The 27,423-nt window shown below is 35.0% G+C and overlaps 1 protein-coding gene across 1 annotated transcript in view; it reads left to right on the forward strand.

Moving 5' to 3' along the window:
• The window catches only part of VTA1 (vesicle trafficking 1), an 81,335-nt gene that overhangs the window by 38,474 nt on the left and 15,438 nt on the right, over nucleotides 1-27,423 (forward strand). Inside the window, exons 5-6 of the mRNA XM_043999374.1 lie at nucleotides 14,385-14,496; nucleotides 21,320-21,490. Of these exons, the coding sequence (XP_043855309.1) occupies nucleotides 14,385-14,496; nucleotides 21,320-21,490 (283 nt within the window). The remainder of the gene's footprint in view (nucleotides 1-14,384; nucleotides 14,497-21,319; nucleotides 21,491-27,423) is intronic.

The following is a 27,423-nucleotide window of genomic DNA, read 5'->3' on the forward strand; positions in this document are numbered from 1 at the left end:
TTAATTATTTGATATAAAACACTTTCAAATACCTAACCATCAGCTGTGCAGAATCACTTAGGAATCTAGAAATTAACAGAAAAACAATTTTGATATTAACAGTAGCAAAAGCCAAGAAGAGTGGAGATGCTTTTTAAAAAATTTCTTTTTTTAAACTACCTGTAAATAGCATTTTCTCCCAATACTATACACACTTTGATCCACTCCTCATACATATGACTGACATAATCACTCACTTGAAAAGGCAAAGGCCCTAGATTTCATTTCCTGAACTTCTTTCACCTGTCCGTCCTCCATTCCACTAAATAACCCAAGTTCTTAAGATCCACTTATTCCCACTATCAATCAGTTTGTATAACTGTTCTCTGTTCCACTTTTACTATAAAACTACTCCTTCTCTATTCAATTAGCCTTCCTTTGCACCAAAGGTGTGGGGTGGGGGTAGTTAAGCAAAACCTACTCATATTATCAACTTAATCTAAGAGCATATACAATATTTAATACCCACACTCTCCACCTTGCCAATGAAAGCCATTCTTGAAAGTATTTCCTATCTTGGCTTGGCTTGGCTTGGCTTCAGCCTTAATCCTATGTTGTTCAGTAATTAGATTATCTAAAATGAAAGCATATATGGTATACTACATGTGAAGTACTGTCATTTGTATTGTATATTGTTTTATAAAATACCTTATTGACAATTTTATGTACGAATTGGTCCAAGTTAATAAAAATCAGACTTTTAACAGGATGAGAATTTATCTTTTCCAATGGATTGTATTACCTCTATACCAAAAATGTCCCATTCTATACCTTCAAAAAAGACTTCTTAAATTCCAGTTTTAGTTGCCTATAGGATATCCTGTTGTCACCTAAAATTAACTGTCAGAAGCTGATCTTATTATCTTTCCCTTCCTTTTCCAATCCCCCTCAGTTGCCTCTCTTTTCTAATTTTTCTAGTTCTCTCATTTATACAAGCATTCTTCTAGTCTTCCAGGATAGAAACTTCAAAAATCATTGACATTTCTCATTCTTTTGTCCCTTTTATGCAGTCTGTCACCAAAGCTTTTCAGTTGTTTCTTTTGAAATATCTCTGTTTTATCCTTGGATTTCCATCCTCATTGCCACCATCATCTTTATCTCATCACTAGTTATCCAGCCCTATTTCTTCTGATTTCCTTTCCTATAAATGCCCACCTTATTATTACCAGTGATAGGTGATTTTCTTAGTTCTCAATAAATACAATTTTCCTTCCCATCGGCATGCTTGCTTTTGCTTTCCCCTAATGAAAATATATACTCCTCTCTTCAAAACTTTCTAAATACCAATCTTTCTTCAGTACTCACCTCAAGTCCTGCCATCTTGGTGAGTCTTCCAGTCTTCAGTAGCATTTCCCATCCTTAAAAATTCCTATGTACTTGGGGGGGCTACCCATAAAGTCTTAACACTAAATCTCTGTGGGCTTGCAAAGTTCTTAATTGTTTATATTTGGGGATCTAGATTATAATGAGATATTTAGCTATACTATTTACTACTTCAGGGCAGACATGATACTTGATACTAAGTACCTCGCACAAAGTTGAACTCAAAAGTGCTCAAAAATTATTAGGTGATATTTCAGAAGTTTTTAGTTTTTCACCTTTTCTGTACATGATAAAGATGTCCAGGGTAGTTTAAACAGAAATTCTTTCATAACTCTTCAGTGGTTTTATAGATCTCATTTGCTCAGAAAGTTTGGTTTGGTAAGTTGCCTGAATTTTCTGCTTCAGTTTCATCTTATTACTTACAGTTGTACTAAATTAAATAATACTGATCTTTTCTTATCTTCAATTATTTTACAGTACTTGGGAGGCCAGTCCTCTTTTGATATTCCCCAACTCTGTAGTTTCCACTTTAAGCATAGGTACTTATTTTAAATATATACATACTTATATATCCCTCTAACTTTTCATTATCATAGTTCTTCTCAGAACTCCAGATGATCCTGTCTTCTTAAAAAATGTATAACAAATTCAACATGTGACTTTAAAAACTTTCAAGCTTTTCTTTGCTTTCTTTTGAACTTATTTTTTCTCTCCTGTGCATTTTTTAAAAAAATTCTCCAATTGCTCTTTTTTGGGGGGGGGAGGGCGGGAATCACTATTGCTAATCTACTCCCTCTTTGATTTGAGAGCGGGAAATGGGAGGTGGGAGGGGAGGGACAGAGGGAGGGAAGAAATCCAATCTTAGTAATGTGTTTCTAAAGGATGTAGATAATATTCTGCATCACAGATTCTTTGGAGACATTATTGGTCATTGATTTTATTAAGAGTCTTTCAAGGTTTTTTTCTTTACATTGTTGCTTTCCATTTTATAAATTATTCTCCTGATTCTGTGTACTTCATTTTCTATTAATTCCTGATGCCCAGTATTCTCTGAAATCATATTTTTAATAATTTCTTTTTGTACAATTCTTTTTCATTCATATACAAAAATTTGTTTAGCTATTCCCTAGTTGTCTATGAGGTAATTTAAAGCACCTTCTTAGATTCTAGGTTCTTTTTTTTTTCTTTTTCCCTTTGATCCCTCCTTCAGGATTAAGAAGTTTGCTCTTCCTATAGCTATTACATCCCACGTATTAGCCTTCCTCTTCAGCCCCTTCGTGTTTCCCTGTTAAGTTTGATCTATTTCTACACTAAACTGGTTGTGTGCTGTATATGTATTAAACTCTCTTTTGTCCCCTTCAAATAATAGTGAGGTTTATCTGATGCCTGTTTCCCTTCCCTCTATATTTGTTTATTCTTATTCTCAAGCATGTCAATTATGAGAAACAATTTATTTCCCCATTTTTATTCCTTTCTATACTACTGTTCCTACTTCAAACTCTTAGAATAAAATCAATCTTTGCCCACAACCTTTGTTTTTCTTACTTAACTCCCTTAATATCTTTTGGGGGAGGGGGGGCAATGAGGGTTAAGTGACTTGCCCAGGGTCACATAGCTAGTAAGTCTCAAGTGTCTGAAACCGGATTTGAACTCAGGTTCTCCTGAATCCAAGGCCGGTGCTTTATCTACTGCACCACCTAGCTGCCCCATCCTTTAATATCTTTCGAAGATATTATGGTTCTGAAGGGACACTTGTTCCTTCTCTCCCTTTAGAATGTTAAGACTAAATCCTCAGAGATCAAATAGCTATACCTTTCCAGGTTTCTCTAGACACTTGTGTTCACTTTTCAACATTTCTTTTCAACCCTATTTTTTTTTTATCAGAAATTCATGAAAATACTTTTCCATTAAGTCTGTTCTTTACCATAAGAAGATAGTAACTTTCCAGAGTAAACTATTCCTGGTTATAAACTTGTATCTTCTTCAATATTGTATTCTAACATTTTCTCTCATTTATAGTAGAGGCTACCTGATCTTGTATGATCCTGACTAAGGCTCCTTGGTACTGAAACTGCTTTTTCTGGGGTTATTTTTTTTTTCCTTTGACTTGGGAACTTAGGATCTTGGCCATATATTTTCTGGGATTTTTTCCTTTTAAGAGCTTATTCTACAGGGTGGGCCAAAAGTCATGAAGAGGTTTCAATATTTAATAACTCCTTTGTTTTTAATTTATAATACTATACCATCATATATAGTATATATAGGAAATGAATTTACATTATGTGTGAAAAATCAAATCCCATAAATGGTGAAAAAGAAAGAAAAAATAGTTTTCAAAAAGTTATTAAAACATCATGACTTTTTCCCTTGGGTTCTAACAGTTATTTATGATTTCTTGAAACATTGTGTCCAGTCTTTTTTAATAACCTTAGTATTCATGGAGTTTAGTGTTTCTTAAATTAATTCTGCTTGATGTCTTAATTTTTTCTAAATATTCATGTAATCCTTATGAAAAACCCACTTTTCCTCCTCTTTAAATATCTGTTTGTAGTTACAAAATCGCTCTCTTTTTTCAGGTATCTAGATTTACAATATTTTTTAAAAAATTTTTTCCCAATTACATTTAAAAATAATTTTTAACGTTAATTTTTTTTTAATTTTGAGTTCCCAGTTCTCTCTCTCCCCACTTTTTCTCCTCCCCTCATTGAGAAAACAAGCAATTTGATATAGATTATACTTGTGGAGTCATGCAAAATATATTTCCATTTTAGTCATGCTATGACAGAAAACAGACACTCTCCCCACCCCCCAAAAAAAAGGTAAAAAAAAAGTTTGCTTCAATCTGTATTCAGATTCCATCAGCTCTTTTTCTGGAAGTAGATAGCATTTTTATCATAAGTCCTTCAGTCCTTCAGAATTGTCTTGGATCACTGTATGATCTATAATAATTTTTTATACTTTAGTGTTTTCTTTCACTCATCTCTTCATAGCTTTGGTTCCTGAAATGGGGCTTTGTTGCAGAGGCAAACTTTGTCCCCTGCTATTCTTTTGGGTGGAATGGGATGGTCTGTCTTACTTTGGTCGGGCCCAAGGACTCTACACTAATCTTTACCCCCTGTAGTTAGGTTCCCCCTGGGATTTAGATCTTCAGATGTTAGTAGTTCTGGCATCTCAGGACAGCATTAGGGACTTCAGCCCATGAGCCTGGGGTATCCTGTTTGAATGCTGCCTTACTACATTGGTCTCTATCTGCTGTTTTCCCTCTCCTTGGGGCTTTCAAGATTCCCACCCTGAAGCATTCTGTCCACCCTAAAGTATTCTTGGGGAAACCCTCCACTCTTGCTTTGATACACAAATCCTTGCAAGCTACAAATTTCTCTAGTTTACCTCTGGCTCTTCTGGGAAACTACTCTTAATTGGCAGTGGCTTTTCTGCCAACCACCTTTTCTAGTGCCCTTAGATGGCCAACAGGTCTGTGTGCAATTCTGAGGGGATAGAAGTCACTTAATGTAGTTTCTTACTGGATTTCTTCATTTTTATTCTGTGTGCTGAGACCCTCAAGATTTTTTTGAAATAGGTATATGAAACTAGATGGTTTGCCTCCAATTTGGGCAACCATTTTGGTCCTATCATGCTCATTTTATTATTTTTTTATTATATTCTACTAAATCTGTAACAAGTATTGACATTTGCCATGTAACCTTAGCCTTTCAGAGAAAAATATTATATGTTCCTTATGTAAGGAAGCAACCAAAATATCATTTGTTGAGTTTTGTAGAGTCTACCTCCATAAAATCTCACATCTAACTCCTTCTCTTTCTTCATGTAGCCACCACCCTTGTCTAGGCCTTCATCTGTTGTTGCTTAGGTTGTTGCACTACTTCCTAATTGGTCTCCTTCACTACCAAATATTTTTCCTCAAGTATACATCTAACTTCATCTCACTCCTATTCCTGTGGCTCTCTATTACCAGTGGCATTTAAAGCCCTAAATAACCTTTCCAGCCTTGTTACATTCCCCTTCCCACACTTTACTGTCTAGCCAAATTGGTCATCTTTTTTGCCTCACATAAAACAATCCAATTCCATCCTTCATTTCAATGCTTTTGCACAGTCTGTTCCTCCTGTGCCTGGAATGTACTTTCTCCTCATCTGTACCTCTTAGAATCCCTAGCTTTCTTCAAAACTCACCTCAAATGATTAGGCCTTTCCTGATTTCCTCCTCCCTTCATCTGATGCTATCTAGCCCCTCCCCAGAATACTCTATATTTACCTTGTACGTATTTATATATATTTTTGTAAAGCCTTAGGTATACCTGTTATTCCCTTAAAATAGAATGTAAGCTCCTTAAGAGATGAAACTGGTTTGTTTGTTTTTGTATTTGTATCCCTAGCCATTAGCACAATGCCCTACATATGCTAAATTCTTAATAAATGCTTGTTGATTGACTACCTGTAATAATTTATTGACTACCTGTAATAAGAGGAGTGTGAAAGCACTATAAACATGGCTAAGGGACAGAAAAGTTTTTGTGCAGGTAGTAGTACTTGAATGACAGCCTGAAAAGGAGGAGGTAATGAATCCTGGGAATAGAGTGTGCTAAGGCACAGAAAAGGGGAGGTGAAGTGTCAAATTTGAGGAAGTAGCTTAGGTTGGCTGAAGCACTGATTATAATATGTGGTTATAATCATGATGATAACTGGCCACAGTGACTCTCTTGATAACAAGCTGGTGCTATAGCACTTTGAGGTTTGCAAAACATTTTACAAATATTATCTCATTTCATCCTCACAACAACCCCGGAAAGTAAGTGCTGTTATCATCCCCATTTTACAGATGGAGAAATCGAAGCCAACAGGTTAAGCAAGGTAGAATCACACATAGCTGGTAGCCTCTGAGGCTGCATTTGAACTCAGATTTTCCCAAGTGCAGGCCCAGAATTCTATTCACTGTGCTACTGAGTTATGACAGTCTCACAGACAGAATACAGAAGAGTTATATGAACAGTGACACAAATTTTAAAATACACAGAGACACAGAAATGTGGAGTCACGTCCACATTTCTACATAGCCTTTTAGTTTGTTGGCATAAAACAGTTTTAGAAGCAATAATGTATACCATAGGTATCCAGATCACCTCTTGGAACTTGCCCCACAGCCTATGTGACATTAAGTTGAACCAAGCATATCCTGCCTCTTATCCCATGGATTTCAAAGATAGTTTGAACCCTAAAGTACCATAAAATTCTTTCTCATGTTTAACCTTTCTTTGTTCTTTTATTTTATTTTATAGGGACCAGTTAAGTACTATACCTCCTAAAACTTAGAAAAGAACAGCAGTTTTTAGAGAAAGCTCATGGAATTTGCTCATTGAATGTTAGACCTAATTACCTTATTTTAAAGATATGGAAACTGAGGCCAAGAAAACTGAAGTGATTTGTTCCTAATCTTAGGCTCTTGTTCTTTGACTGTTTCCTTCAAAAAGAAAACTGTGTTAAAATAGGGTTATGTTTAAGGAAACAAAATCTGGAAACTACCTATATTTTGACTGTTATAAGTACATTAAATAAATTATTCAAATGCTAATTAAAATTACTTAGAAATTAGTTTTTAAAAAGAAAAGTTATACTGCCGCATTAACCTTTTGGTATTTCATTTTAACCTTGCTGGATTGATTTTTGTTTTTAAAATAAAATCAAATATTCTTCTAGTAGTAACTATTTTTAATACTTTTTTAAAATTTGCATGTGGATGAATAGCACTGACTAAAAAGAATATCCATTCATAGTATTAGGAAAGAAATCTTATTGTTGATTTAAGGTTGGAGTGGTAATGAAATATCCAACCTGAATATTTTTTCCCAGTGAGTTAGGAAATTTTGGAGCTCCTCTTTTAAAAAAAATTTTTTTTTTTTGGTAAAAAATAAAGACTATATAGAGCTTTATCACAAATGACCATCAAGAATAAGTGGATATCAGCCATGAATGTTCACTTCAGTTTCTGAATCTTTAATACAGTAATACTTCAGTTGTATAGTAATAAATTAGAATATAAACTTGTTTTTGGTTTTGTTTTTTTCTTAGCAGAGTACCTAGCACATTGTAAGCAGTAGAAGTTCTTGATTGATTGAGGATTCACTTTTCCAAGGTTCTGTTCAATTATGATATTATTTCAACCCATTATCACTATGGTGTAGATAATCCATGTATTATTATTCTTATTTTATACATAGCAACACTGAGCCCCAGAGTTTTAGTTATTTGCTGTACATCATAGTTTATTAATAATGATGGAGCAGAAACTAAGACCTAAGTGTCCTGGCTTCGAGCCTAGTCCTCTTTGCACTAGATTATACTGCTTTCCAAGTTCATTAATGATCCATATTCATTATTTAACAAGAAATATTGTTCTCTAACTTATTGCTGCTGTTTTGTAAAGAATACTTTTCCTTGATAGGTGGCAAGAAAAAAGCTTTTTTGGAGGATGTGGGGAGTACTACCTATAGAATTTTAATTTTCACTGCTGACCCTTAGTGGTCATGCTTTGCAGGACAAATGTCAGTTATTTTCAATTATCCAATAATCATTTCTGTGAAAACAGGAACTTAAAGGCCATGAGTAAGAATTGAAGCAATTTTTGTAGTTCCTGTTTCCCAGAAAGGATGTCAAATCATCCAAAGGAAGGTAAGGGTTTCAAAAATATTGATGTCTTGAAAATTTCCACTTACTGCTTTTTCTTACATTTCACATCTTTTTTTACTTTGGAGATAGAATTAGAAAGCAGACCAATAGATTCCTGCCAGGAGTTAGAATTACCTAGGGAATAATAGGATTATATATTTTTTTATTTTAAACTATTAATATTTAGCTGATTTCATTTTTTAAAACATCAAGGTATATTTAATAAAACTGAAGCAAATTTGTTAGAACATTTTATTTCTTGTTAACTGCTTACTTTTATGAAGTAACTAAAACTACTTTATTTGTAAATTCTTCCCTAGAGGGGGCAGCATAGAATCATAAGATTGGAAGGGATTTTTAAAATCATGTATCTAGTCTTCCTCTTCAGCCTAAAAATAGGATTATCCCAAATAAGAAAATCTCTCCTGTTTTCATATATCTTAGAAGAAAATGGTATTATTCTCCCAGTGACTCTAATCCTATTGTTTAATCCTCAAGAAATTAATCTTTTGTCTCTCCATAATCCCTCCTCTTTAATTTTAAGCCCATCCACAAATCCAGTCATTCATTTAGCAAACATCTAGTGTGCCCACTATGTCTGAGGCACCATGCTAAGTACAGTGAAAAATGCAAAAATGAATAACATAACTCCTGCCCTCAAGAAGAAGAGATAATATATTTTATCTGCCTTATTTAGCTATAATAAAAGGCAGAACTCAGTTAAGTGCCCTTTAGAGAGGTCTAACAAAGGAGGATTCATGTTAAGCTTTATAGGGAAGAGTAGGACATGTTTCATGGAATGGGTATCATAAATATTTGGTCTTAAAAGATATATGAGGATATGATTTCAATGGATGAAGATGGGAAGGAAGGGATTAAAGTATTAGAAAATATGTAAACAGACATAGAATTGAGAAAATGCAATATTTATTTAGCAATTGCCTATCATTCTAGTTTGGCATGGGAATTAAGGTTGGAGAGATAGATTGTATACACATTTTTACACATTGTCTAAAGTTTGGGCTACCAGTTTAAAGAATAGTATGAGTCATCATGGTGTACTAAAATGAAATGATTACTAGACTTGGAGTTGAAAATTGAGGTTTGAAGCCCAAAGTAACTCCATGTTACTTTGGCTATGTTATTTAATCTCTCTGAGCCTAGTTTCTTGATTTGTAAAAATTAAGGTATTTATGTTCTAGGGATCTCCAAGACCCTCTTGGAGGGAATTTTTGAGGTCAAAACTGTTTTCATATTAATACTAAGATTTTTCATTTCTAACATAGTAAATTCCAATAGATATACTCCCCCAAAACCTAAGGTCTTGGGGCTCTCAATAATTTTTAAGAATTGGGGTGAAGCTTTTGAAGAGGGTTAGGGTCAAAGAATAGATAGTAGAGTAAATATCATGGGGAAGGGAATAGGATGGAGGGAAACAGTTAACAATAGTAATCATGAAAAAGAGAAAAGGGGGGAAAATTGTACAAAAAATATTTATAGCAACTCTTTGTGGTGGCCTAAGAATTGGAAATCAAGGGAATGTCCATCAATTGAGGAATGACTAAAGAAGCTATGGTATATGATTGTAGCAGAATGGTATTGTGGTATAGGAAATGACAAACAGGATGATAGCAGAGAAACCTGGAAAGACTCATATGAACTGATGTATAGTGAAGTGATCAGAGCTGGGACAACATTGTGCATAGTGACAGCAGTATTCCATGAGCAATTGTGAATGACTTAACTACTCTCAGCAATACAATGATCCAAGAAAATCCCAAGGGACTAATGACAAAGCATACTATCCACCCCCATAGAAAGAACTGATAAAAAAGAGCACTTGTGGATTGTACATATATAATCTATATCAGATTGGTTGATGTCTTGTGGAGGGGGGGAGGAAAGGGAGGGAGGGAGAAAAATTTGGAACTCTAAATCTTATGAAAATGAATGTTGAAAACTACCCTTACATGTAACTGAAAAAAAATAAAATAAATGTTTGTTGCACTGGAAAAAAAAAAAAGAATTGGGGCAAGGGGGTTCACCAGGAACTGTGAGAACTACCAGACTGAAGAATCTCTCTAGGATCCATTCCTTCTCTAAACCATGAAATCCATTACTTAATCATTGCCTACAGTCAGATATTTACTTAATGAATGCTCCTACTTCTTAACTCTGCTGACCTTAACATTTCTTTATTGGATGGCAGAACTGGGAATAGTTTCTTTATTTCTCTCTGTCCCCTGAATTGTAGAAAACCAAGAAGGGTTGGTGATTTTTCTATTACCTAGTTAAGAGGATCTTTCTCAAAATGTTACTTATAGACCCAGAATTTAAGTGAACCCTTCTTCCATAAATTAGTATTTTAAATATTTGAAGACAGTTATCATTGTCTCCTCAGCTCCTGAATTTTTCTTTCCCCCTGCTGCTGTCAATTGATTCTTCTCTCATAAAGTCTTCCCCAGCAAAACTGATATCTTTTTAGACTCCCTTGGTGTTTACAAGCTGAATCAGTTTAATGCTTTTTATCATCATCATCACATTATCAATATCATAGATTTAAAGGTTATCTGATTCAGCTCCATCATTTATAGGTGAAGAAATTTGAATACCAGAGAGGTTAAGTGATTTACTCAGGGTTACTCAAATAGCAAATGACAGACCAAAGGATCTGACTATAGGTCCTTTAATTCTAAATCCAGCATTTCCAATGCACCTATGTAATAAATTCTCTATCAGTCTTTGTGTTTTAAGTTTTGTTGCCACAAGACTACAAGCTGTTTGAGGAAGGACATAGACCATGTTTTATGTATACTACTATATCCCCTACAGTGCCTCATATAATAGGTATTATATAAATATTTGGTTGGTTGAATCACAACTCCAAGAGAAACTATCCTGGTTATTTTCTTTTCCAAAAGGTATCTTTTATGTAAAAAGTGAAGAAGGAGCAGTTCTGTTTTCCATCTCTGGGGAGATATTTCTAATGCTTGTAAGCTATTTTCCATACAAATTAGTATTCATCAATAATTACAATTTTAAAATACTGTTTGTTTTGTTTTGTTTTGGGGGGGGTGGGTTTAGTTGTTTTTTGGGGGGTTTTTTTGTTTTTGCAGGGCAATGGGGGTTAAGTGACTTGCCCAGGGTCACGCAGCTAGTTAAGTGTCAAGTGTCTGAGGCCGAATTTGAAGTCAGGTACTCCTGAATCCAGGGCTGGTGTTTTATCCACTGCACCACCTAGCTGCCCCCAATACTGTTTGTTTTTAAGACCCTCAAATTTACATTCAGAAACTTAAATTCAGTGTTCAAACATAGAAACCGGTTGTTGAGAATAATTACTTCTGCTTATTCTGACCTTTCCATCACTTTTTTCTTAATTGAAAATTTTTGTTGGGATACCAAAATAAAGAGAAAGAGAGAGAAACCATCTCTGAATATCTCCTGAATTCTAGACCCACATCCATCATCATCTGCCTCCTGGACCTCTCACCTTAGATAATTTTTCTCAAAAGCATTTTAAATGCAACGTGCGCAAAAGAGCTAAATATCTCCCTTAACCTGCCACATATCTAAACTTCTCTATTTATTTTGAGGGTACCATCATCCTCCAAGTCACCTAAGTTTGTAATCTTAAATGTCCTTGACTCTTCCTTGTCCCTCATACACTTTATCCCCAAGTCTTGTCTTCTTCCAAATCTCCCACATGCACTTCTCTCTACTTGCATAGTTGGCAACCTAGTTCAAGCCCTTTTATTAACTCAGCTAGACTATTATCATAACCTCCTTATAGGTCTTCTTGTTTCCTTTCTAATCTGTCTCCCTCATAGCTACCTAAACAAAACTCCTAAAGCCCAAAATTGGCCATTTCCCATTCCCTTACCTTAGGAACTAAAATGGTTCCTACCTGTCTTTCCAATCATTTCCTATCATTCCTGTTTACATTTTTGTTTCTGTGTTTTTCATGTCTGGGGCAGTGCCTTGCACAGAGTAGGAATCAAATAAATGCTTGTTGCAATCAGTTGTTGAATTGAATAGCAGTAGTTTTAGAAACAAAAGATCCAGCTAAGAAAAAATATTTTTGCAGCAAATTTCTCTGGTAAAGACCTCATTTCTCAAATATATAGAAAAGTGAGTCAAATTTATAGAAATAATAACCATTCCTCAATTGATAAATGGTCAAAGGGGGCAGCTAGGTGGCGCAGTGGATAGAGCACTGACCTTGGAGTCAGTAGTACCTGAGTTCAAATCCAGCATCAGACACTTGACACTTACTAGCTGTGTGACCCTGGACAAGTCACTTAACCCCAATTGCCTCATCCAAAAAAAAAAAAAGATAAATGGTCAAAGGATATAAACAAGCAGTTTTCAGACAAAGTAATCAAAACTATCTTATAGTCATGAAAAAATGCTCTAAATCACTATTGATTAGAGAAATGCAAATTAAAACACCTCTGAGCTACCACCACATACCTATCAGATTGGCTAATATAAAAGAAAAGGAAAATGACAAATGTGGGAAAATTAAAACACTAATTCACTGTTGGGGAAGTTGTATACTGATTTGTTCTGGAGAGCAATTTGGAACTGTGCCTAAAGGTCTATAAAACTATGCATACCCTTTGACTAAGCAATAACATTACTAAGTCTGCATCCCAAAGAGATAAAGAACAAAAAGGAAAAGGACCTATATGTACAAAATTATTTATAGCAGTTCTTTCAATGATGGCAAAGAATTGAAAATTATGGGTATGTCCATTAATTGGGAATGGCTGAACAAGTTGTAGTATAGGATTATGATGGAATACTGTTGTGTTATAAGAAATTATGAGCAGGACACTCTCAGAATAACCTGGAAAGACTTACATGAACTGGTGCAAAGTGAAATGAACAGAACCAGGAAAGAGAACATTGTACACAGTAACAGCAATATTGTAATATTGTGTGATGGTCTTCTGTGAATAGCTTAGCTATTCTCAGTAATGAAATGATCCAAGACAATTGTGAAGGACTTAGAATGAATGTACTGTCCATCTTCAGAGAAAGAACTAGTAGAGCCTGACTGCAGATCGAAAATATTTTTTCTTTACTGTCTTTATTTTTCTTGTGTGTTTTTTGTCTGTTTTCCTTCATTAGCATGACTTACATGGAAATGTGTTTTGCATGACTACATGTATATAATGTATGTCAAATCGCTTGCCATCTCAGTGGGGGGAGGGGAAGGAAGGGGAAAATTTGGAACTCAAAAATTTTTTTTAAAAAGAATGTTAAAATTGTTTTTACGTGTAATTGGGGGAAAAATAAAATACTAGAAAGAAAGAAGGGAGAGAGGGAGAGAGAGAGAGGGAGGGAGGGAGGATCCCATAAGTAAGAGAATGGATGCTATCCCATAAGGTCCTGTACCTTGATCAGTATCCTTAGACATTATGTTCTCCCATGTGGTGAAAGAATTGCTTTTGTTTTTGCCTGACAAACTGATCTACCTTATGATGAAGAGAAAAATGTCCAATGAATTAAAGATCTTAATGTTCTTTTTATGATTCCTATTTTAAGGTTCCTTGGCACTTATTTCAGATAATCAAAATTTAGTGCTCAAATTCAGCTGAAAATCTGAAATGAAAATTAGCTCATCATGTTCTGATAGAGGTTTTAGTCCTTGTAATTGAGACAGATGTATTTCTCATTTCACAAAGTTATTATCTTTTTAGAGCTACAATGAAACCCATAGAAAAGAGAAAACTGAGGCCTCATAAGTGAAATGACTTGCTCAATATTATTCAACTTGGTGGCAGAGTTTAGAGTTCTCCTTGAAAATAGGTCCAACACTTAGACTATCCCTTGTTGTATCCTTTCTTTTTCTAGAGAGATTTAGAGAGCTTGTTTTTTTTCTATATTGGGGGGGGGTGTTTTAATTAAGCAGTTTTTAAGTTCATTGATTCTAGTTAATTCTTATGACTTCATTATTCATTTAACCTAGTTCTCTCCTTCCTCTACTGAAAATGTCATTAGTACCTAACTGGACATGTGAATGTTCTAGAATAGACCCACCCTGAGGAGAATTGTCATAATAGGAAGGATGTAGATCGTAGATGATATAACTGCTTCAGAAGTGGCATACTTGTCCTCCAGCCAGGTAGAAGAATTATTTAATCGGGAAACATTTGTCATCCCCTTTCACTTCAGCACCATACATTCTCTATTTAGGGAACTTATTTCGGACTCAACAATACTTTAATTGCAATGTATATATTTTCAGTATAGCAAATCAATGTCCTTCCTTGTCTAACAAGTATTGCTAAAATAAATATAATGATAACCCCCAAATATTAAATTATCTTTTTTCAGAATGTGAAACACAGAAAATATGCCAGATGGAAGGCAACATATATCCATAACTGTCTAAAAAATGGGGAAACTCCACAAGCTGGACCTGTTGGAATGGATGAAGAAAGCAATGGTGTGTATTAATTTGTTCTAATTAAAGTGATTCAACAATATTCTTATTATCCAACTTCTGTTTTGTTTAGAGTTTTTTGAGAACCCAGCCTAGTTTTGCATCTTTCATCAGGGCCAGAAGGCACAAAAGAAAGGTAGAAATCATGAACCTCTGGAGAGACAAGTTTATAAGGAACCTTAATAACCACAGAAACAACAAACAAATACAGAGGCTGTGGCTAAATATAATCAGATTGATAACCTGAGAAGAAAGAAATAGTCTACAGTCAGTCTGCAAGCATTTTTTAAGTGCCTGCTTTTTGTGGTAGTCACTGTGTAAGCACTTAAGAAACCTTTGTTTTGATAAAAGAAGGAAATATTTCTTGTTCTCAAGATGCTTATATATTCCAGTGGGGGAGACAACTTGTACATATGAAAGTATATACAAAATATAATACAAATATACAAATAATAAAAATATAATACAAATACAAAATAAATAAAAGCTAGTTAGGGAAGGGAGCGGCTTAGCTATCCAGTTCTTTGTGTAGAAGGTATCCTGAAGATAGAGGTTCTGTGAGGCAGCTAGGAGAGAGGGGAACAGCTGGTGAAAAAGGTAGAGAGTTAATAATTGGAGTACCATATGGGAAACAAGAGAAGGCTAGTGTGATTAGCCCATAAAATGTGGTTTTTTTCTGTTCAAATTGCAACTTTGCATTGACATTTTATACAACAGCTATTTAATACATACTCTGCAGTATAGCTAGTTTGGCATGGTATTTGAAAAATAATGAAGTACTAATTGGGCACAAGATGTGAAAATATATCCTTATATAATTTTCTTGAGTCAGCAAATTGCTAAACTAAATAGAAACGTATGTGTTGACATTAGGATTGTATAATAGCCTAGTAGATAGAGAGCTGGCCTTGAAGCTAGGAAGATCTAGGTTCTAATTTCACCTTTGACATATACTTGTGATGTAACCCTGTACAAGTCATTTAGCCACAGTCCTCGAGGAATTAAAGAATAAGTTTTAGGAATTAAATTTATGAGACTGAATATTAGTACTTCAGTTTGTGTCACAATATAGTTAACAGTTTTTTTTTTCTTTTAGATGCAACTGTATTAATATTATACCTTATACTATTCTCCTTTACTTTTGAGCAGTTGAAATATGAAATATTGTCTGTAAAGGGTTGCTGCCATCATGCAGATGTGGCATACATGCCATAACATTTTAGAGTCTCTTGGAGCCAAAGGTCATATGCAAATACTTTGATTGCAGAAGACTCTAGAAAAAGAACTTATCACAATTCCTACTCTGCATCTCTGAAAGAAAGGAAACATTGTTAAAAATACACTGCTGGGCTTTTCTCCATTCCTTTCTGCTTACTCATTTTATTCCTTCACTAACAAAAGGGAAAAAAGTCCATTTGTAAATGGGATGAAACTAGCCCTGTGTAACTCTACAAATTGACAAGTTTTCTAGCATTTTGTACCCTTTGATTTCAAAATTATCCTCTACGTTTAATATTATTTTAATAATATAACCATTCTGGGTATAGTACTATCAATCTCATTATGATCTTGTAAATCTTCAAGATGCTAAAATGATATACTTCATCTAGTAAGAATATGTTAGTACAAAAAAAATTTTTTTTAAATATGTTAGTACAATTTGTCAAAAACTTAGGTTAACATTTTAAAATTCAAATTTAGAATTGTACTAATAGGAAACATTAGATTTTTAAGACATTAACAATGTAGTTTTCCTATGTAGTTTCTCAAGACAGAAAATTAAGCAAAAATGATTGACCTAATGCTTAAAAATGTATAAATATATGAATATTTTAAAGGTTTGATTCCTTTAATCTGATAACCCATGCCTAGAACCATATCAATTACTCTGTGTGTCTACTAAATTTAGTTTTTAGTTTAAAGAAAATTAAAAATATGATATTTTTTAAAATTACAATTTTATAGATCTATTTTGGTGGTTAATTAAAATAGATATTAAAACTATACCAAGAACATCCAGCCATACTCCATATATAGTTTTGAAATTATGTACTAGTTTGAGATACAAAGAGACATAAGCATAGGAAGTTAGCTTAATTTTGAAATTTATAATCTGTAATTTGAAGTTTTTCACATTGGCACTGTGACCATATCAAACCACAAAGCCAGTAATGTAAGCAGCTATCTTTTATAATACTTAGACCTATCCTTTTTAGTCTAATAGTCACATTGGAGTCTTTAATAGTAATAACCAGAGTAGTATTTGTTTTTACTCCTTCTAGTTAATTGTGCTTAATTAAGACAACTCTATCACAGGTAGAGTACAATATTTGAGGTTTTGACTGAAATTCTTTAGAGCATGTTTCTTACTGATAACATTGGTTTTCTATATTATACATTTAGTAGTTTGCAGTAAGTTGTATTCTTAGTACTAAAATAATTTGATTTGGGGTTTTCCACTTTTTTATTTTCAACTCAGTAAAAGTCTGTTTTAAAATTAATTTGTATTAGAAAATTCAGTATATTGTAAGAGTCGTGAACAAGGTTCAAAATAGTTTTGAAAGATAAGTGGTTTTTTAGAAATTGACTTGTAAATTTATTTTCAATGAAATTTTTTAACAACTAAGCACATCCTTTGTTCTAGGCACTAGAACTGTTTTCTAGTAGAAAATACTTAGGTTTTGATCACCACATTGCCCTTCATCATGGATAAATTGCCAATTTCTGAAACTTTAGCTTATTTATTATCACAGTAGTTTATTCAGATCAGGCTATGGTTTTGTAATGTGCAGGTATAATTAATACTTTACTCTTGGAGTTCTGCCTTTTCATCTTTTACTTCTGGCCTTCAGATGCAGTGTCATGTAAGTGAGTAGAGAGCTTGACCTAGCCTCTGGCTAAGTTTTAGGCCTACTTCAGGCACCTTCTGGCTGGGTGACCCTGGGCAGGTCAATTAACCTCTCAGGCAACTTTTTAAGAGTATAAGTTGTAGAATCCCTCTACAATACTTCTGGCCTTACTAAATGCTAGATTTCTAGGTACTTGAAGATTGAGGTTTCATTGTACTTGAAACGTGAGCCCAAGAGTGATCAAATATGTATTAAAGGATGGACTAAAGTATGTCCATATATAACCTGTCCAGATACACTATAAATGCCTGAAGTACTTGTGATCTGAGTTTTAACAAGCAATTTAAATATCTCTCCTGAAATGACTAGATGATCTCTACACTAGTAACTTGTTGAAAAATGTCTGTTCATATGTCAACTTTTGATTTGTTCTTCTGATTTAGTAACAGATGAACTGAACAAATAAAAAAAGTAATCCTTTCCTATAGTTTAACATTTTAAAGCTAGTAATAATATAATGAATAACCCATCCCCTATCGTTGCTTTTGTCTTAATTACTGAGACTTTGGATTAGGAAGTGTTATGTTAAATCAAATTCTAATAACATAGTGTTACAGACTTGGATATTTGATATGTTTTGTAGAAAATAGAATGCACAATTCATCTGTTTTTAAGAACAAAAGATGGTCTACTGTGTTTCTAGGAATAATAGACTTTTTGGAAGCGTTTTTATTTGGTTTGTATAAGGAAATGTTCTGAAAAAATATATAAATGTTAGTACCTCAATTTATTCTGCCATTTAGACAATTATGTCTGATTGCACGTTTGTCCAAAATGCTGTTGGCCAAATACCACCCCATGACAAGTCACTTAAATAAATACCACTGTAGAGTTGATAGTCTAGTTCAGTTCAATTCCACAAATAATTTATTAAACACATATTTGTATACCAGACACTAGAGAAGCAAAAACAAAAATTAAATCAGCCGTCCCTACCTTTAAGGAGCTTGCTGGGAATAAATAATTGCTTACATTTACATAGGTAAATACAAAATATATACAAGGTCAGGATGAAGTAATTTTGGGCTGAGAAAGAGAAAGCTAACAACTAAAGAGTATCGGGAAAGGCTTAGTGAGAAAATAGCTCTTGAGCAGAACATTGAAAGTAACTAGAGATTCTCAAAGTTGGAAATAAGGTGAGAGAAAAGCATTTTTGCTATAGGAGAAGGCCTGTGCAAAATCTTATTGTGTACTAAGAACAACAGGTAATAACAACAACAACAACAACAATAATAATAGATAACTGACATTTATGTAGCAGGAACCAAGAGTGCATGATAGGGACAGAGGTGGAAGAGAAGAGAGATATAACTCAGTGTAGAAAATCATGTTGATGCTAAAATAAATGTTGGTGGACTTCATAAACTCATTGCTTCTATACCTATTAAAAATAACTAGATGAACCCTATTAGAAAAACTTTTTGCAACTCATAAAAAACTTTTAACCTATTGTATCCAGTTATTATTACTTGTAACAGTAATGGTAAATGAGGGGAAGAAAAACTGGGATTTTTGTAGGGGTGGGTGTGTGTGTGTGTGTGTGTGTGTGTGTGTGTGTTTTACCACTTAGCAGTATGGGCACACATAGGATTTTGTTTATTGGGATGTCATTCTCCTCTGGATTAATAGATATCTAGTAAGCAAAACTAGCAGCTTTAAATAAATAAAAACTATTAGAAGCACAGCATTTTTAAAAAATTAATTTTGCACATGTAGCATGAACCATTTTCTATTAAAAGCCTAAAATGCTATTTACTTTTAAATTCTTTTTTTTCTTTTTCAGTTTCAACGTAGTGTTTTTACTACCAGAAATAATTGCCAAATAGTATTAAACTGTTACCTGTGAAAAATAAAGGAAAAAGAAAAAATCCAGCTTAAATAAAATTTGCCTTACATTTTTAAGTCACCAAATGATGAATATTTCCTTAGATTAAACCCAATCTTTCTCAGTTCATCCCATTCCTCCCATCTTCTTTAGGAGCTTGACCCATCAGTCATTTATTCTCTTACACACACACACATTTTCAGTCTCTCCCTAAAGGCTCTCTCTGCCTGTAAACATGTTCAGGTCTATGTCCTTAAACATCTCTTTGACCCTTCAATCAAATTATCCTTGTTTCTTCTCTGATTGTCAAACTACTGGGGGGAAAATCATCTACACTTGCTGCTTTTACTATCTCACCACCCACAAATTTCTCAGCTCCTTACAATCTGACTTCCAGTACTATTACTCATCTTTAAATTACTCTGCTCAAGGTTACTGTAGTAGTAACAAGCATTTATGTAGTGCTTGAAGGTTTGTGCTTTACAAACTCTGGGAGGTAAGTGTTGTTATTCTCATATTACACTTGAGGAAATTGAGACTGAGGGAGGTTAAGTGAGGTTAGGGTCACACAGTCACATATCTAGTATCTGAGGTTATATTTGAACTCAGGTCTTCCTATCACTAGGTCAGAGAATATGCACATTTTAGTAAATTTGGAGACATTGCTCCAAATTGCTTTCTGGAATGACCATTAACACATCATAGCTCCACCAGCAACACAGTAATGTACTTGCTTTCCCACAACCCTTGTCATTTTTCTTTTTTTGTCATCTTTGCCAGCACCAATCTGATGAGTGTGAGGTGGAGCCTGAGTTGCTTTAATTCACATTTCTCTGATTATTAGTGATTTGTGGCATTTTTACATTTAATTATTGACAACTTTGATTCTTTCCTTTGAAATTTGGCTGTTCATAATCCTTATACCTTTTCTCTTTTGGGGATTGGCTATTCGAATAGTCTTACAAATTTGAATCATTGCATTATATGTCTTGTACTTGAGGCCATTATTAGATCAACTTTATGTAAAGACTATGTTTAAAGTGTGTATCTTGTAAACAATAGATTGTTGAATTCTCCTTTCCAATCTATTCTGCTATCCTTTTCCTTTTTATGTGTGAAGTCATCCTGTTCATGTTCACAGTTTTGATTGTTAATTTCCAATTTCCCTCTACTTGCTACTTAGACTTTTTCCTGACTCTGCTCACTGCCTCCCCACCCCCTACTTTTATAAATAAAAAGAAGGTGGTAAAAAACGGAGCATGCCAAAACTAACACTTGTGATCTGTAAATTAAACGGCCTGTTTTCTACTTTCTCCCTTCTCTTTCTCCTTCCCCATCTATGTTTTTATTCTTTCTTCCTTTCGTTTTAGGTCACCCCTTAATTCCACCCACCCCCAACGTTGGAGTTTGTTTAGCTTATGATTCTTCCTTTACCTATTCTACTCTATCTCTTTAACCCATCCCCCCCCTTTATTTCTCCCCATCTCCTCCTTTTAAGTTTAACTTATTTCTATACCAGTCTTGCTCCCCTTTCTCTTGCCATGGAGACTATTTCTCCCTCTTTCCCCCACTATTCCCAAAGCCTTTATCTACAACCTCCTCCATCTATCTAGGGTGTTTCTCCCTTTGGGTTTCCAGGGCTCCCTTACTGGACTTTTCTCTTTTTTTTTTTTTTTAAGTGAGGCAGTTGGGGTTAAGTGACTTGCCCAGGGTCACACAGCTAGTAAGTGTTATGTGTCTGAGGCCGGATTTGAACTCAGGTATTCCTGACTCCGGGGCCGGTGCTCTATCCACTGTGCCACCTAGCCGCCCCATGGACTTTTCTTAGAACATTTCTTCCGTTGCCCCAGGGCTACTTTGTGCCATGCATTATGCCTACCCTGTCTTATCTACATTTTGAGTTTCCACAGGATTATAACACTCTTTTTGTGTGCCCTTTTATTGCATGGAAAAATTTTTAGCTGATATGCTGTGGTGCCATCATTAAATTTATTTATAGCTTGTAAGCAAGCAGATCACTTATATGGTAGAGTATACTTTTTTATTACTGTCTTTAAAATTTCACCCTGTTTACATATGCATTTCATACCAGATGAAGAAAATGAAGAAGCTGGGACTTCTCCTCTACCCACTCACCCACCCCAACGGTCATCTTCAGCATATGACCCAAGCAACATGCCATCAAGCAGCTATACAGGAATACAAATTCCTCCAGGTGCTCATGCACCAGCTAATACACCAGCAGAAGTGCCTCATAGCACAGGTATGAAATTTAAAGTATCTGAAAATATTTATCATGAACTCATATATAGCATGCTGTTAAACAGAACTGCTTATTGTTTGGTATTCCTCATTTTATAAAAATGCAGTTATCCTTAATAATAATGGTAATGATCACAAGGAACAGGAAGATCCTAAATTACCATCTGAAAGATTAAATTGTGTTCATTATAGCTTCAGTTTGATGAATGCAGTATTATGTTAGTTATTCTGAATTGATACATACCCTTGATGATAGCAATGAACAAATCCATCTTGACCTTATTTATTCCCATCTACTATTTGTCACCTGGAAGTATGACACTACCACCAGCAACTCCTTTCCTTGTCCCCGGATAGAGGGTTTGTCACTGGGAAAGGAGAAGAAGGCTGAGCTAAGTGATTCTCTGTCATACTTCAAGGTACTCAATTCCTTCTGTGCCTACCTGAGCCCCAATATTGTCACCTCCAGTCCCTCCTTTATAGAAACAGTATGCTATAAACAATATGCTATAACGAGTAGAAAAACACTGTATTTGGATTCAAGAAATATCTGGCTGGTTTTTATCTTTTATTCTAATAGAGGTAATGAAAAGTCACTGCAATTTCTTTTTGTTCGGGGTTAGAGGAAGGAGACTTCAGGGTCAAGTCTGTGACTTAAAAAGATTATTTCAGCAGCTGTGTGGAGGATGGATTGAAGTAGGAAGAAACCAGAATCATGAAAACCAATTAGGAGATAATTACAGTAGTCCAGAGAGGTGATGAAGGATTTGTGAAGGAAAAAATGGAAATGGATGAAAGATTATAAAGGCAGAATCAACAAGATTTGGCAAACTGATTAGATATAGAGAAAAAGGGAATAGGAAAAATCATTCATGACATTGAGATTTCAAACTAAAGTGATTAGAAGAGTGTTAGTGTGTTTGGCAGAAATCAGGAAATTTACAGGTTGGTTCGGTTTAGGGAGATATGTTGAGTTTACAATATCATTAGATCATCAAGATGGTAACGTGTATGCAGGACTGGAATTTGGAAGAGAAATTTAAGACTAGATACATAGATTTGTGTGTCATTTGCAGAGGTGGAATTTGAACTGATGGGAACTGATAAGATCACCAAGAGAGATTTCAGAGTAAGAAGAGGATGGAGATAAAATTTTAAAGAACACTCGGACATAAGGAATGAGAGATATATGCTTGATATTGAAATGATAGATATTGAAAGAGGTGGAGGACTTTGGGCAGCAGGGAAGGAGCTGGTAGTAGAAAGGAAAAGACTGACAATAAGAGAGATTAGCTGGGGATGAGATCAAGAGCACAAGTTGGAAATTTGGTTTGGCGAGAAGAAAAACCACTTCAAAGACCAAAGCAAAGGATAGGTGAAGGCATATAGGATTTTTTTACTCTTCCATTAAAGACATCACATTGACTCTCACTTAGCACATATTCACTCCAGCTTATATGTGTTTGAGTAATAAATATGTATATGTCTCCGAGAGCCAGCTTTTGTTGCTGGGTTTTTCTTAATAGTCTGAGTTTTTCATCATTTTTTTAATATATAAACTTACTATTCCCTTAGTGGATTCATTTTCCTTCATAACGTTAGTCATTATTTCATGAGTTTTCATTGTATATTTTAATAATAATGTAATTGTAATGTTAAGAAAAAATATAAACACATTTAGCATAATAATTTCTGCTCTTATTCTTAGATATATATTTTACCTTTCTTGGTGCTAGATTTGGATTTATAGCAAATGTATGTAATAGAAACCAGCTATATGGCCCCTTGGTGATCCAAAATGTTTTAGTAAAACAAATTAAGGAGTAAGGCTGAGGAAAATTTATAATGACATTTTTGACTCAATAATGAGAATAAGTTGAAAGTTGGCTTATTAAAAATAGTACTAAGAGTATTTATAAATTAAATAACATTAATTGAGTTGTACAAAGAACAGGAGTCCACATGTGACCTAATTATAAAATGCCTATAAATCACAAAAAAAATGAGTCATTAAAGACATTGATAGACTAAAAAAAAGTAGTACAAGTAAAATTAATCTCAAGTGTCATTGCTCAATATTAAATATAATTTGAATGTTACTTGGTTAAAAGAAGATCAGGAGCCTCATACAGGAAACATAGAGATTGAAGGATAGGGGATAAACTTGGCCTTAAAACAGTTTTGTTTTTTTGTTTTATTCCTTAAACCTACCAAAAATTTGGGGAAGGTTATACCATTACATTATTACCCCAACCCCCCTCCACCACACACACACAAAGGCAGATATGTTTAATGATATGATTGATAAAGTTTTCTTAGAATTTGGTAGTTGGAGGAGTCACTCTCAACAGTAGATAGATCTCCTACAAAAAGCATTACATTCATGTTCATGAACTCAGAAATTCCTTTATTTCATTATATTATATTGTTATAGCACTTCTCTCCCCTCCTTCTGCCTCACAACCCTTAGGCCCTGTTCTTTGTTCTTACTGTGACCTCCAGTCCCTTGGTCCTTCATTTCTTTCCCAGGACATCATCCCTGCATTGGCTATACTCTCCTCCCTTCCTCATCTGGTCCCCTTGGTGAACCTGTTCAACACTATATTGTCCTCTCTTCTAGAGTTCCTTACCCCCTTATCCTGTCACTAATCTTCCCCAAAGACCCCCAGCTTCATATTGCTCCTTAGAGAAGCCAGAGCAAATCACAAAACTGTGTAGTTTAAGTCCACTACAAGTTTATGTTAAATAATCTCAACTGAGCCCACACTGCAAAATCACACTTCTTGAGGTAAGTGTAAGTGAGTAGTTGGGAAAGACACAGAGGTTGCAGATATAAGAGCATTCCACAGTAGTAGGAATATGTGGCAGAGGGGAGAGTTGGGGGAAAAATATAATGTTTGTAAGTTTACAGAAAATCATCTCTAGACTGTGCTCCTGACTCTCGTGGTCTTTCTCTATAGTGCTCCAGAAACTCATTCGTTCTTCAGCCACATCCTGTGGCTTCTCCCTCTGGTTGACAAGTTCTATTCAAAATGTTGATTTTAAGGAGGCCCAAGTCAGCTATGTTTTAATTTTTCTCTAGACTGCATTTCAAATTTCCAGTCTTTCTCTTGTCCCCCTACCTCCTCTCCCTCACTCATCCCCCACTACCTTTATTTCAGCTTATATTTGTATTCCTAGTTCTGAATATCATGCCTGATGCATAGATTATCAAGAAATCATAAAAGAAAACCACCCAGATCTCTTAGAACCAGAGGTCAGAGTGTGAATCAAAAGATCAAGAATCAGCTCCTGAAAGAAACCTTAAAATGAATATGCCCAGGACCATCATATCCAAAATCCAAAACTTTCCAGTAAAAGAAAAAAAAAAAAGATTGCAGGCAGCCAGAAGGAAAGAATTCAAGTACCAAGGAGCCACAGTCAGAATCACACATGACTTAGAAGCCACCACCATAAAGGAGCAGAGAGTTTGGAGTGTGATATTACAAAAGGCAAATGATAAAGTTTACCCAGAAAAATTGAGCATAATTGGGGGAGAGGGTTTGGGGGTGAGAGATAGATTTTTAATGAAACCGAGAACTTCCAAGCATTCTTAATGAAAACACCAAAGCTACGTAGAAACTTTGAAGTTCAAACACAGGAGCTAAGAGAAACATAAAAAGCCTGTTTGGTATATAGCTGCTTCCCTCACCCATCAGAAGAAATATCTTATCAGATATTCTGCCTGACTCATACATGCCTGATTACTGTGCCTGGTTTTTCTAGAGATTTTTCATCTCAGAAGCTCACAATTATTAGATTTATCCAGAGAAAGCAAGAAGACTCCATTTGACTTTGATCTGTAGAAAGCTCAGGAGGGAAACAAAGAGTGAGTGACCTGCAGAAAGTTACACAATGAGAGAAATGATTATTAATAGCCAGAATTTCCTCTTTTTCTAAAGTCCTTATTGAATCTCAGCCTCTGAAGGATAGAGACTCATGGTAGTAGATGGGATTAACATTCTCCTCAGTCTAGGTATTGATACCCACCACCCCAGTCATACAAAGAATTTAACCTAAGGTGAAACTTCCAGCCCATTGTCTTCTACTCAGGCTTGGGTAGGGGATATAGACTCTTTGTCTAGATCCTAGCTTCTTAAACTGTGGGTTGCAAAAAAATTCGCAAGAGCAAAAGGTTATGGGGGCAGCTAGGTGGCACAGTGGATAAAGCACCAGCCCTGGATTCAGGAGTACCCGAGTTCAAATCCGGCCTCAGACACTTAACACTTACTAGCTGTGTGACCCTGGGCAAGTAACTTAACCCTCATAGCCCACACCCCCCCCAAAAAAAAAGAGGTTTTTTTGTTTTGTTTTTAAGAATATAGTCGGGGGGGGGGTAAAGGAAGGGAGGGTAGTTTGAGGGAGGGGGCAGTGAGAAACAGCACTTTTGAAGAGGGATAAGGTGAAAGAAGATAGAAAATAGAGTAAATGTCATGGGGAGGGAATAGGATAGAGGGTAATATAGTTAGTAATAGTAACTGTGGGGGCAACTAGGTGGCGCAGTGGATAGAGCACTGGCCCCGGAGTCAGGAGTACCTGAGTTCAAATCTGGCCTCAGACACTTAACACTTACTAGCTGTGTGACCCTGGGCAAGTCACTTAGCCCCAACTGCCTCACCAATTAAAAAAAAAAATAGTAACTGTGAAAAAAACAGATTTGAAGCAAATTTGTCTGATAGGCCTCAGTTCTCACACACAGAGAACTAAGTCAAATTTGTTAAAAAGAGAGCCATTCCCCAATTGACAGATGATCAAAAGACATGAAATTTTCATATGAAATAATCAGTAGCCATATTTTTAAAAATGCTCTAACTCACTATTGATTGGAGAGATTCAGGTCAAAACAATTCTGGGTACTACCACATACCTATTGGATTGGATAATAGGATAGCAGAGAAAAATGACAAATGTTGTGGGGGTTATGGGAAAAGTGAGACATTAATACATGCTTGGTAAAGTTGTAAACTGATTCAAACATTCTGTAGAGCAATTTGGAACTATAGCAAAGGACTATAAAACCATGTATACTCTCCAACCTAGCAATACCACTAACAGGTTGGTACCCTAAAGGAGATTTTTTTTTTAAGTTGAATTCGAAATTTGGGTGATGCCATCAATTGGGGAATGGCTAAACAAATTATGGGATGAGATCAGGATGGAACACTATTGTGCTGTGAGAAATGATGAGCAGGATGCTCTCAGAAGGACTTATGAAAAATGAAGTCCATCTACAGAGAACTGATGGTGTCTGAGTAGAGACTGAAGTATAAATTTTTTTTGTTCTAATATGGAAATGTTTTGCATGATGGCACATGTATAACTTTATATCAAATTAGTTGAGTTCTTACAGAGGGGTGGGGAAGGAGGGAGGAAGAGAATTTGGAACACAGTTTTAAAAAACTGATGTAAAAATTTGTTTTTGCATGTAACTTGTGGAAAATTCTAATTAAATAAAAATTTAACTTAAAAAAAAAGGCAATATAATGGCTGGAGAGCTAGCCTTAGAATAGGGAAGACCCGGATTCAAGTCCCACCTGTGATGAATACTGGCTTTGTAACCCTCAACAAGTCAATTAACCTGTCAGTGTCCCAAGCAACTCTGACTATAAATTGCAGAGAAAGCACTAGTATGCTATAGTAGAGGGAATTCATGTGGTGTTTCCTATACCAATGAACTCACAGAATGTGATCTTCTGGATTAGATGGGATAATATACTAAGGTACTTGGCAAAATTTTCAAGGCCTGTCTCCTTGGGTGCAGAAATTGGTTCATTATTGTCTTTGTGTTCCCCAGCAGCAACAGTGCCTGGCACACAGTAAGTGCTTAATAAATGTTTATTTGATGGATTAAATTACCAATAATAATAATAAATGCTTGCTGACTTATCTGAAAGG

Source organism: Dromiciops gliroides, chromosome 4, assembly GCF_019393635.1.
Source record: "Dromiciops gliroides isolate mDroGli1 chromosome 4, mDroGli1.pri, whole genome shotgun sequence".
In the NCBI taxonomy this organism is placed as follows: domain Eukaryota; kingdom Metazoa; phylum Chordata; class Mammalia; order Microbiotheria; family Microbiotheriidae; genus Dromiciops; species Dromiciops gliroides.